The sequence below is a fragment of the Labeo rohita genome, chromosome 10 (assembly GCF_022985175.1).
Source record: "Labeo rohita strain BAU-BD-2019 chromosome 10, IGBB_LRoh.1.0, whole genome shotgun sequence".
NCBI classification, from domain to species: Eukaryota; Metazoa; Chordata; class Actinopteri; order Cypriniformes; family Cyprinidae; genus Labeo; species Labeo rohita.
Genome location: NC_066878.1, coordinates 4,637,630 through 4,651,272, shown reverse-complemented (window position 1 = coordinate 4,651,272; position 13,643 = coordinate 4,637,630). Strand labels below are relative to the sequence as shown.

The 13,643-nt window shown below is 34.9% G+C and overlaps 1 protein-coding gene across 8 annotated transcripts in view; it reads left to right on the top strand.

Moving 5' to 3' along the window:
• The window catches only part of nbeaa (neurobeachin a), a 162,573-nt gene that overhangs the window by 95,031 nt on the left and 53,899 nt on the right, over window positions 1-13,643 (top strand). For all 8 annotated transcript variants that reach the window (XM_051120760.1, XM_051120765.1, XM_051120763.1 and 5 more), the window contains exons 9-12: window positions 5,672-5,869; window positions 7,621-7,754; window positions 9,553-9,661; window positions 10,893-11,045. In XM_051120760.1, the coding sequence (XP_050976717.1) occupies window positions 5,672-5,869; window positions 7,621-7,754; window positions 9,553-9,661; window positions 10,893-11,045 (594 nt within the window). The remainder of the gene's footprint in view (window positions 1-5,671; window positions 5,870-7,620; window positions 7,755-9,552; window positions 9,662-10,892; window positions 11,046-13,643) is intronic.

Below are 13,643 nucleotides of genomic sequence, written 5' to 3'. Positions count from 1 at the left end.
CATTTCTTGGAAAAAAAAAGAATTGAAAGCAATAAAGGTTGCAGATACTGGAAAAAATATGCAATGTTTCTGTCACATGACATCATTGCATGTTCATTAAAGGGGTCATCGGATGCTAAGTTTACTTTTACATGTTGTTTGAACATTAATGTGTGTTGGCAGCGTATGTACACAACTACCCTATAATGATAAAAATCCATGCAGTGGTTTTTAATTAATCTGTAAAAATAATATCCCCTTTTTCAAATCGAGCCATTCTCAGATGCCTGTCGGCCGCTCCCATGATAGTTGATTGACATGAGCAACTTACCTCAGACCTGCCTAAATCAGCTGTAACAGTCCAACCTCCATTGTTTCGATGCCGGAGCAGGGATGTAAGTTAGACAAGAATATCTCAGATTGAGCAATTGGTGTTGTGTTGCTGGATGTAATAATGAACATAGTGGTTGTCATTTACTCCCGACATCTGAGCCGCTGAAGATGCATATGTGGATAACGTTTGTTTGTGAATGGAATGCGCCTCCCCATCTACATATATCCGTCTATGTTCGCGCGAATCATTCGTGATCCAGCTTCACTTACAGCAGAAGTGAGTATAAGGGTTTTTTTATGAATCTTTGCGATCGCCTTTCCTAATAACGTGCTAGTTAGCAAGTTTAGCGGCTAAATGCGGCTAAAGTAAACAGGCTCGTCACTCCACAGAGAGAAAAGAGGGGCGGGGCGAGCAGAGCTTGTTTTAAAGCAACCTCGACCAGAACAGGATGATTTTTGCAGAGCTGATTTTGGCAAGGTAAAAATTGTGTTGTTTTACACTACCATTGAGAATTTTTAACCAAAGTATATTATAGACTTTTCACTAAGACCCTAAAAAATCATATCAACTTGTGAAAAATGGGCATCCGATGACCCCTTTAAACCTCTTGTAAATAAAATAGTATGCAAGGTGAAATTTCAAGTAGTAGTATGCAACACTGTTGTCACATGACCTCAGTGGATTGCATGATGGAACAAACACCATCTGTTGAAAAACAATCTTGCATTGTCAATTTAATTTTATGTGAAAATGTCAACTTTTGGGATAGAAAGGGATGGTAGAAATGATTGATTTGTCATACTTGAAATAAAGGTCAAGTGAAGCACAGTGTATTGCATTCTGGGATTTAGTATAGAGTATTCTCTGTTTACTGCATGTATATTGCATATTTTTGCAAATGCAGCAAGGCATTTATGTATTCATGCATACATAAAATGCATAGTACACATACTGCATAATGCAAAACTAGTATAAATAGCATAACAGTGTGCCATGCCAAGTCATATGAAGCAGATTATTACATGTATATAACATAATTTGAAGCCAGGATGTGTCTGTCGCTGTCCTTATCTGTCAGTTTATCTGTGAAAGTCTGGGTGTGAGTGTGTGTTGCTGCTGCAGCCAGTTGATGTGGTCCCTGTACCAGAGGAAGTCCAGATGTCTGGTCAGCATGTGACAGCCAACAAGCTGCTCTCTGGCTGTGCGTTGCCGTGGTAATTAGCATGTGAGGTATGGGGCACTTGGCATTGTCGCAAAGAGAGCCGTCTGGACCGGCGACTTTGTGTGTGTGTTTATAAGTTATATAGTTCATCAGAGTGTATGAAAGCTCTGCTTAATTCCAGTGCTGTTAGTCTCTGTCACTGCCGCTGGTGCAGCTGTCCCCTCGTGGGACTGCGAGGAGCAAAAGAGAGAGAGACAGCAAGGCAAAAGTGTGCTAGCTTTGCAGCGTGGGCCATCAGCCACAGGGTGTGTCGAAGCAGTGACCCGTTTCCCAGACAGCTGCTTGAGTTTGCCGGTGCTCCTGTGCCCTCCGTGACGGAGAAGATGAATGCCATGTGAACGTGCCGGAACACTGGGCCGGATTACATGTTGTGCTCATGCCGACTGAGCGTGTGAGCATATTAATGCTCTCTTTCTCTTTCCATCTTTCTCTCTTTGTGTAGTGTTTATGATGGTAACCTACAGTAGCTGCATTTTTGATACGGATTTGATGCAATATGTCTGTAGAAGTTAGATGAATCTGACAGAAGCTCCTTTTTGCGATGTTCTCAGGGAGAAGTGGTTAATAATAGAGATGATTCGTGATGTGGATATGATGGTCATAAAACAACCGACTAGTCAAATAGACAGTTAACTACTGTGTATTTATATACTGTTTGTTAGTTTTTATACTTTAGGTATATTTATTTTAGATATGTTGTATATTTGAGAATTTCTTTGTTTTATATTTAGATTGTATTTGTAGTTTTGATGCTTTAATTAGTGTGCTGACATGCTGTGCTTTTGATGTTATTTATTAGTTTTTACTATAACCGATAAATATATATTGATATATATATTGATTATTGGTTAATATTTTTCACTCTTACATGGCCTTGTTTTCATCATTAGTGAAGAAAATTGTGTTTGAGAAGAAGAATGTTAGTATATTTTCATTAAACTTTATAAAACATTTATTTATTTGTTTGTTTGTAGACTTTTATTATTGTTTTATTGTTAATTGTATAGTTTATATATTGTTGTTATTATTTACTTATAGTATTTGCTTTATGTACTTTTATATTTCAGATTTATTTATTTGTTTGTTTGGAAAGTTCTATTATAGTTTTTTTTATTAGTAATTGTATGGTATGGTAATTGTATTTACTTATAGTATTTACTTTATTATATAATTGCTATTGTTATTTACTCATAGTATTTACTTAATTATTTACTTTTATATTTCAAATGTATTTATTTGTTTGTTTGTAAAGTTTTATTATAGTTTTTTTTATTTTTTTATATAATTGTTTTTATTATTTACTTTTATATTTCAAATTATTTGTGTTTGCTTGTTTGTAAAGTTTTATTACAGTTTTATTATTAATTATACGGTGTATATAGTTATTTACTTATAGTATTTACTTTTATATTTCAAATGTTTTTATTTGTTTGTTTGTAAAGTTTTATTATAGTTTTATTAATTGTATAGTTTATATAGTTGTTATTATTACTTTAAGCATTTATTTTATTATTTACTTTTATAAATTCAAATTTATTTATATGTTTGTTTGTAATGTTTTATTATAGCTTTATCATTAATTGTAAAGTTTATGTAAGTATTATTATTTACTTATAGTATTTACTTTATATATTTACTTTTATATTTCAAATTTATTTGTTTGTTTGTAAAGTGTTATTATGATTTTATTATTAATTGTATAGTTTATATAGTTGTTATTATTATTTACTTATAGTATTTATATAGTTGTTGTTGTTATTATTTACTTGTAGTTTTTATTTTTTACCTTTACATTTAACATTTATTTATTCATCTGTTTGTTTGCTTGTTTGTAACAGTTTTATTAACAATTGCATAGCTTATATAGTTGTTTTTTTACGTATAGTATTTACTTTATTTGCTTTATATTTCAAATGTATTTATTTGTTTCTGTTATAGTTTTATTATTAATTGTATAGTTTCTAGTTGTTATTATTATTTACTTACAGTATTTACTTTTTTTATATTTCAAATGTATTCATTTGTTTGCTTGTTTGTAGAGTTCTATTATAGTTTAATTATTATTTGTACATTATTTGTATAGTTCATATAGTTGTTATTTACTTTCATATTTCAGAATTATTCATTCATTCATTCATTCATTCATTCTAGATGTCCTTATCTAGTTGTCTGATAAACCTAGCATTTTTTATGACGAATATTCTTGGCTGTTTGAAAAATTGCTTTTGTTCTACTTTTGTAAGTTGCTTTGGATGAAAAATGCTGATAAATGCTTAAATGTCAATAGTTATTATTATTATTAATATTATTATTATTAATTATCATTAATATAGTTTATTATAGATTTATATTTATATAATGTGTTTTATAGTTTTATTATTATTTGTATAGTTAATTATTTATTTGTATAGTTATTATTTACATTAGTTTCATATATTTCTTTTAGATATTGTAGATTTCAGAATTGTTGTTTAATATTTATATATATTTTTGATGCTTTAATTAGTGTGCGCATAGCATGCTGTGCTTTAACTCTTAAACTCTGCATGAAAAACCCTCTCGTGCTGTTTTTAATATTGTTCATAAATATTAGAAGGCTGGGATGTATTCCTATTTCGAGAGCTAGTTATGTTAGTTGTGTGTGTATGTGTGTGTATTTTGGTCTGGAGTGCGGGTGTGAGGCAGGTTGTGTGAATAGAGTCTGCTAGATAAGTTTTGATGCTGCGTTCAGTGCCAGTCAGTGTGTTGCTAAGTGGACACATTGGCAGCAGGCCTGAGGAAACTGCAGCGAATCACAGTGCCAGTGCAAGGGCTTATTTGCATCGTACTGTTTTTTGAAGAATTGCTCGGTGTGTGTGACTGTGTTTATGCTGCTCTCATTACTAATGCGTCTGTCCATTCTGTTCAGAAGTGCTGCTGTAGACTCATGAGGCAATTAGATGTTGAAGGTTTTGATTATACCAATATATTAAGCTTAATATGCAGTCCTGTATACCTATATATTATAGTTTCCATGTAATGTAAATAAAATATTACATTCAGGTCATTAAGGCAAAAAAAAATAGAATATTGGGATGGGATGGGATTTTATACATTGGGATTTGATTATTATGGAAGCAAATGGGGTCAATTTTGATGTTATATTTCTTTAAATTGGCAATCTATTTGAGAAGTTTCCCCGCCTATAGGCCGAGATCTTAAGTAAATTTAAAAAAAGGACTATCCCGTATATGTGACCCTGTACCACAAAACCAGTCTTAAGTAGTGCGGGTATATTTGTAGCAATAGCCAACAATACATTGTACGGGTCAAAATTATCGATTTTTCTTTTAAGGCAATAATCATTAGGACATTAAGTAATGATCATGTAAATTTCCTACCATAAATATATCAAAACTTTTTTTTTTGATTAGTAATATGCATTGCAAAGAACTAAATTTGGACAGCCTTAAAGGTGATTTTCTCAAAATTTAGATTATTATTATTATTATTATTATTATTATTATTATTATTATTATTATTTTTTAATTTTTTTTTTTTTGCACCCACAGATTCCAGATTTTTTAAATAGTTGTATCTCGGCCAAGTATTGTCCTATCCTAAGAAACCATACATCAGTGGAGTTTATTTATTCAGCTTTCAGATGATGTATAAATCTCAATTTAATGGTTTAATGGTCCAGAGCCACATATATATAATCTTTTGGGAAAAAAGCAAATCAAATGATGAGTTGAAAATCCTGTCATGCACGGTCAGGAAATTCTGCATGATCTTATGTAAGTCCCTCATTCACTTCCTCAGCTGAGTAGATGAGTAGTGGCACAAAGTGCTTTACGTGAGAGAGATTTTGCAGATACATGCACATTTACATGCACATTTACCCACACATACTCACACTAACATTTAGAGCCATTAGTGAAATGACACACTTCTGCAGCCAGAGCTTTATTAAGATAATGTACGCCTGTGAGTGGGGCTGCTCTACGCCTCAATAATTAAAGCTGATTATTATTATTATTTTTATTATTATTATGAGGCCCACTCCCTGGTACTTTCCACAAGTCCATTGCCAAGAAGCTAAATGTTCAAACTTCATTTGAAGGATTATTCATTTATGTGTTTCTCTGTCTTCACAGAGCACGTTTAAGTTCAAGTCGGAAAGCGACATCCACCTGGCTGAGCACCATAAGCAGGTTCTGTATGACGGGAAGTTGGCTAGCAGCATTGCCTTCACCTACAATGCTAAAGCCACCGACGCACAGTTGTGCCTGGAGTCCTCGCCCAGGGAAAACCCCTCCATATTTGTGCACTCGCCACATGCCCTGATGCTGCAGGTCAGTTTTCTTACTCCCGCACACACACATAACATATCATGTTTATCTGATTCTTGCTGTTTACTGATTCTTGAGTATTGAGAAAAACAGGCTACAGAACAAAAAAATATATATTTATGTAGAGAAGAAATGTTTTGGATTGTTTATTTAAACATGTAAATTTCAGTTTAGTTTACTGTAAGGCTTTTTTTGTTTTTGAAGTGAAAAGTGAGTTATGTTGTAGAAAAAGCCATATTCTATTTAAAGGATTAGTTCACTTGTAGAATAAAAATTCACCCCCATGTCATCCAAGATGTTCATGTCTTTCTTTCTTCAGTCAAAAAGAAATAAAGGTTTTTGAGAAAACATTCCAGGATTTTTCTCCATATAGTGGACTTCAATGGGGATCAGTGGATTGAATGTTGAAATTGCAGTGTCATTGCAACTTCAAAGAGCTCTACACAATCCCAGCCGAGGAATAAGGGTGTTATCTAGTGAAACGATCTGTCATTTTATAAAAGAAATGCAAATTTATATACTTTTTACCTCATGCATTACATAATCACACGTCCATGACGTAGGTGGAAGTACCAACACAGTGTTTACAAAACGAATGTGCAAAGAAAGTCAAACGCCCTTTACAAAAAAAGGTAAAACAATGATGTCTGACCATTTTGAAGTTGGAGAAGAAAATGAGATGATGAGAAAATGAGTTTTTTGCCCTACCCTGCCTTTTTGAACCGGAGTACAAAGAAGAAGAGCTAATGTGATAATGTGTAATGTTTCCAATGTGATTACATAATGCGTGAAGACGCGTATCTGCATCACAGAGCTAGTGCAAGATGACCATTTGTGATTTAAAAAATATATCCTTTTTTTTTTTTTTAAATTGACAGATCGTTTTGCTAGATAAGACCTTTATTCCTCAGATGGGATTGTGTAGAGACCTTTGAAGCTGCATTGAAACTGCAGTTTGGACCTTAAACCCGCTGATCCCCATTGAAGTCCTGTATAAGAAGAAAAATCCTAGAAAGTTCTCCTCAAAAACCTTAATTTCTTTTTGACTGAAGAAAGAAAGAAAGAAAGAAAGAAAGAAAGACATAAATCTTGGATGACATGGGGGTGAGTAATTTGTCAGGAAATTTTTATTCTGGAAGTGAACTAATTCTTTAATCGCGTATGTATTAATTTAGGGTGACCATACTTCCTCTTTTACCCAGACATGTCCTCTTTTTGGACCTAAAAAAAATGCGTCCGGCCGAGATTTCTAAATAGCCAAAAAATGTCCTGGATTCGGCTTTTGCTTTCTACAGTCGCCATTCATGGTGTGCCTTTTTGTTTTAAAGCCCTGCGTTTTCTTAACCCAGCTCTGCTAAAGTTCTGACCATTACCACCTCCTCACGCAAACATTTCAATATTGCATATAATTTTTCGAGAATCAAGGAGTTGCTATCAGAGTGCTCGCTGTTCACTTTCGCTTTCGATTTCACTCTATGTAAAGGGAAATCTTAGAAGGTCAGATATCTGTCATTCTGCTGAGCAGAAAATCATGGTGCTAAGCACAAATATGGTTACCCTATTTAAATGAATTTGCCTTTTTTCATTTCTTTCTTTATTCACTACTTAAAATAAGGCAATTTATCTAAAAATTGCAACTCATTATAATTGTGTACTGTTTGTATAATGCATTATGACCTTCTATGAAGGTTTCCTAAAATGCTTTATACCAAGTTTTCTAATAAGCAAGTGTGCGTTTTTGCATGTGTATGCAGGATGTGAAGGCCATCGTCACTCACTCCATCCACAGCGCCATCCACTCTATTGGAGGAATACAAGTTCTCTTCCCACTTTTCTCGCAGCTGGACTACAGGCAACCCAACGACAGCCCTGTGGAGACGACCGTCTGGTGAGTATTGACCATACAGACTGCAGATCCACTGAACTTAATTTAGAATTTCAGCTCTCATGGATGAGTAGATCTTCAGTTTAGAAGGTGACCTATTATTATATACAAGTCTCAGGTGTCCCCAGAATGTGTCTGTGAAGTTTCAGCTCAAAATACCCCACAGATAATTTATTATATCAGTTTAAAAATGTCTATTTTGACTGGAAGCAGAAATACGCTGTTTTTGTTCATGTCTCTTTAAATGCAAATGAGCTGCTGCTCCCCGCCACCCTTTACAGAATAGGGCTGTGCCTTTACAGCTCGTACCTCAAATACTCTGCTTGGTTTCGATTATCATGTCTATTGCACTGAAATCATGCATTTTAAAGCATACTAGTTTAAACTTCTGATATAGGGTTTTCTGAGTGCTCACATCCGAAGCACACGCACAGAACGCAGCACACGGCATGTAAGTAGGTCTACTAAACTAAGCTCTCTTTCATGTCTTACTGCGCTTAAACTGTCAAATACACACAAGTTTATGTTAAAAACACACATAAATTACAAAAACAGTCGGTTGTGTCTGTGAAGGTAAACAGCTGGAAAAGAAATCGCACGTTTTTTATTAGATCTGTGTGGCAGTAGCATAATATACGGTAAATAAATCAATAAACCATTGGCTTAACCAATTGTGTGAATTTGGGGCACTACTATCTGTTTGTCCAACCAGTGTAAGACTTAGGGAGTCTTTAACTTTAAGAAACCTGTTTGAAAACGGAATTATTTGTATTGTAAATGATACAGTAATGTGCAGCTTCTGGTTTTTGTATTTGATAATAACAAGTTGCTGCCATAATGTAGGCTAAAACTCAAGTCAGTCACTGTCAGGGACATCTGCCATGAATTATAAATGGAATCTGTCATTCTCGGATAGAAATAGAGCATGACAGAGAGAGCGTGGGATTTTGAAAGATTCATGCCATTCATGTTCACATAGACACTTGGAATGAGAGAGAGACCCCCTCAAAGAGGGAGGCTGGTACGGTCGTACCCTCATTTCTCAGGTCACTGGCGGTTCTGCTCGACGAGCTCGCAGGCATGGCGAGTAGATTAGAGATCAGCAGAGAGCTGGCAGGCATAATCAGCGGAGCAGAGATCTGTGGGGTATCGATCAATGGTAATGTTCCCCGCTGGGGTTTACTGTCTGTGGGGAGATGGGTGAGGTCACCGGCCCATCCGTCGGCTTATGGCAGTTTAGAAAGAGAAAGTGACACTTTGAGGATTTCATCTGCAATCTCACTGCCTCAACAACATCATTTAGGAAGCTAAGACATAATTCCTGCTTGCTGGAATGATGATATTGCTTCTAGGAAGGGGAACCATCATTATGTGTGTGTGTATACTGCACATTTTTTATTTTATACTGTTCATTGGGATGCATTATCTTGCCCTTGAGGTGTCCTCAAACATTTGATCACCATAAGAAATGTGCAATCTTAAAAATAAAGGTTCTTTATTGGCATTAATGGTTCCATGAAGAACCTTTAACATCCATGGAATTTTGGTAAATGATTTTTTTAGATTTTAAAATGTTCTCTAAAAAAAAAATGATTCTTTGAAAAACTAATCTAAAACCCTTATATAGAACCTTTATATTTTCAGTGTTGAAGCTGTTTTTTAGTGGTTGGTGAATGTCCTGCAAATATGTTGAGCCTTGTTGCTCATGTTGGAGATGCAAGTTTGAACCTATAATGCATTGTATCCCTTTCTCACATAAATGCTACACAAATAAATGTATTTTTTTCTTTTCTGCTTGTAGTGCCACTCTCCTTGCTTTTCTAGTGGAGTTGTTGAAGAGTTCAGTAGCCATGCAAGAGCAGATGTTGGGTGGAAAGGGCTTCCTGGTTATTGGCTATTTACTAGAGAAGGTAAGACAATCATCCACTGTTTTTTTTTTTTTAAATTGATAAAAATCTGTTTGTTGTGAGTTGTCTTTGGCCAAAATTGTGTCAGACTCACATGAGCAGAGGTTGCCGACGATGACCAGGGTTGCCAGGTTTTCACAACACTCAAAACTAGCCAAATTTGGTGGGGTAAAATAAACATTTTTTGGTAAATTTGTCATTCCATGGGATAAACATCACGTTTTTGGGGTCGCTTCAACTTGCAGAGATGAAAAACAACTTGCGGAAAGAGTGTTAAAGCAGCCCAGTTCCACAGGAAAACCGCTGACTTGACAACACTGATGATGACTATCATTTTTATCAATAATATTGATAAAATAAAAATAAAAAATAAAACTGAAACTAAAAATGCTTTTTAATAATTCTTAATTATTTTATTAAACAATGTAAAATAATTTTGTAAGACTTTTTAATTTAACACAGTAATTTTAATGATATAAAAATACAAGGCAATAAAATAACCACACTTTTATAGAAAGTAAAACAATAATATTTGACAGAAAATATATTAATATTAAATATCAATATATAATTTTTAATTCAGTTCTATGTAACAGATTTTTTTTTAATTATCTAAATAATGTATAGTCCTACAAATCTATTTTTATTAGAGCATGTGAGCAGGGCATAGCGTCACAAGAAGGCAGCACCAGGCAACACCCATTACAGCTGTACTGCACCATGGTACAGCACAGTAGCGCTATTACAAACAGAAACAAGTATACTACATAGAAATTTCCTGTTGCCGCATTATTTGATTGGACATGAGCTGTATATGAGCACATTCATACAGTGTAATATTGAGCGAAACGGTCACACCATGCAGCTAGCACTGGACATTGCTGGGCAGTGCAGCGCATCATATATTTTTCGGCTCATATTTTTGGACGATAATTTTCTGTGACTGAAATTTTAGTGCATCCCTCAATAATATCTTAATTGAAATAGTTAAGATAATCAGAGCCATGGCTTGACATGCTCTAGACACACTGAGCTGCAACATTTGTTCAGGAGATGCTGGATTGAATCCAGCTTGTGGCCATTTCCCATAACCAACATTTTCTGTCCCCTATCTAGTGTTTATGTTAATAAAAAGTGTCAAAAGCCTCAAGCTCACTGTTTGTCTCACTCTGTGCTGTGTCTCTCACTTTGTTTGTCACTTTGACACCTGTCTCTCTCTCTCTCTCGCCATTAGTCTTCTCGGGTGCACATCACCAGGGCAGTTTTGGAGCAATTTCTGTCATTTGCCAAGTATCTGGATGGGTTGACTCATGGAGCTCCTTTACTGAAGCAGCTGTGTGATCACGTTTTGTTTAATGCTGCCATCTGGATCCATACACCGGCTAAGGTGAGCTCGTCCCACATGCTAAAGGTCAAAAAAAAAAAGAGTCACGATTCACATCTGTCCAGTGTTGTTACACCCCTGGCTAAGTGTGGTTTTGGACGATATCAGCATAAATCCTTATCATTTTTTGAAGACCAGCAATAATATTTTTCATTTTGATTACATAATAATGGCAATATATGCATGTCAAAGTCAGACATGCCCCTTTGCCAGCTGTGATGCCTGGTTACTGGTTTGAACTTGGCCCAGGTTTTTAAAAGATTTTTGAGTCAGCACACCTTAATAGCTTCAACAATTGATTGCCAATTAAGTTTAGAATACAATGAATTTAGGCCCAGATTATGCAGAGCTGTAATAGCTGCTAATGGTGGATATTTTGATGAATCGAAAATGTAAGTTTTTTCCTATGTATATGTTTTCGTAGTTTGTGTTGTCCCTTATCAGTGCAAAATTATCACAAATTAAAAAGGATTCATGCCAATATTGTCCAAAACCCCACTTTTCTAGGGCGTTTCCAAACTTTTGGAGGGCAGTGTAATTAGAATTGAATTTTTTTTTTCAGTAAGATTAACAAGTGAAAACTGCAATATAAAAAATTGTAATATATGGTCTTGATACCATCTGTCCCCCATGGAACCGCCACCAAAGGACCTTTTATAAGAGTATAAGTGTTAATGATATTCTAACCCAAGCAGTCAGCTTACATTATGCATGCAAAACTTATGTGCTTGATTGCACAAAGCATATGCTTCAAGAAATTTTTATCCGTCAAGTTTACGAGGTGTGAAGTGTGTGAGTAAGCTTTGCATCTAATGGCACTTGATCCACCACAAATTTGGGGGGGGGGGGATGGCAGGGGGGGAGCACTGTTCCTCTACGAAAGAGAGGCTCAATAATTGGATAATGACCTAGGAAACGTGACCGCGGGAAGAAGCGATGGTCCGCTTTTGTTCTATCACCCGTCCACGCAGAGGAGTGAATATCCCGCAGCAACTACAGCCCTTTATGATAGAGAGAATGAAGAAACATCCAGAGGGAATGAAAAAGAGAGAGATGAAGTGAAGGCTTGAGTACAGGAAGCAGAAATGTGAAATATTACTGCTATCGAGAAAGAAACAGGCAAGCTATAGATCAGGTTTTTCGGATTGAGGCAGATTTCACACTTTTCACAGTGTTCTACCTGGATGTGGAAAAAAGGAATTTGTTAAAAATAAAACATTCATAACACCTTAGCAGACACATGGCGGTGAGTTTTGCTCAGGCACTGCTTACATTTTTATTAGAAAATGTAAAAAGCCTAGTGGATTCAACTTGTCATTTTGAGGTCCTGGTTTTCTTGCTTTATCTTTTGACCTGCTTGCGTATGAAGCTGTAATTTAGTTAGGGGGGAAATGTCCCCATGATATTGACCTGAATCAGCAGGCTGGGTCAAACATGAGATTAAATACACTGATAAAACTTGGTTTCCACAGCAGCCTCATTAAGCCTGAGCCTAATTAGCATGTCCATGTTGATAAGTGTAAGAAATGGGTGTGTGCAAATGTGAGATACACACATGTGTGTGTGTACGTGTGAGAGTCCCACAGGGACGGCTTCATTAGAATGGCTTTTTACACAGAAACACTGGAACGTTTTCTTGGAATGAAAAGAAAAAAAAAATCTAACTCAGATGTGCTGTATTATTCATATTTTTTTACTGGTTTTTGAAAGGTTTGTCAGGTTGCTTCTGATCAAACAGTAAAGACATTTATAATGTTACAAATATTTTCAATTTTGACTTTTTTAAATAATGGGGAAAAAAATCAGCATATCAGAGTGATTTCAGTAGGATTATGTGATGCTGAAGGTGCTGAAAATTCAGCTTTGCCATCACAGAAATAAATTACATTTTAAATAGAACATGGTTATTTTAAATGGTAATAATATCTTCCAAAGTAACTGTCTTAACTGTATTTTTGATCAAATAAATGTAGCCTTGTTGAACATAACTTCTTTCAAAAACATTAAAAATCCTACCAACCCAAGACTTTGAATGGCAGTGTACATGATTACATTTTGAGGTGCTGTAAATATATCTTTAAATATATTAATATTTTTATTTAAAAATTTATATTAATTATAAAAAAATATTACAGGGATAGTTCACCCAAGAATGAAAATTACCTCATGATTTACTCTCACTCAAGCTAATCTAGGTGTATATGACTTTCTTTTTTCAGACGAATACAATTGGAGTTATATTAAAAAACGTCCTGGCTCTTTCATGCTTTATAATGGCAATAAATGGGTGTTGAGATTTCCAATAAAAAAGTCCAATAAAGTTCATCAACCCATCATAAAAAGTACTCCACACGGCTCCGGGGGGTTAATAAAGGCCTTCTGAAGTGATTCGATATACTTTTGGAAGAAAAACATCAATTTTTAAAACTTTATAAACCATAATCTTTAGCTTTGGTTGATGTGGAGAGTGGAGTACTTTTTATTATTGATGGATGCACTTTAATAGACTTCAAAATCTCAACACCCATTCACTGCCATTATAAAGCTTGGAAGAGCCAGGACATTTTTTTAATGTAACTTTTGTATTGTATTCGTCTGAAA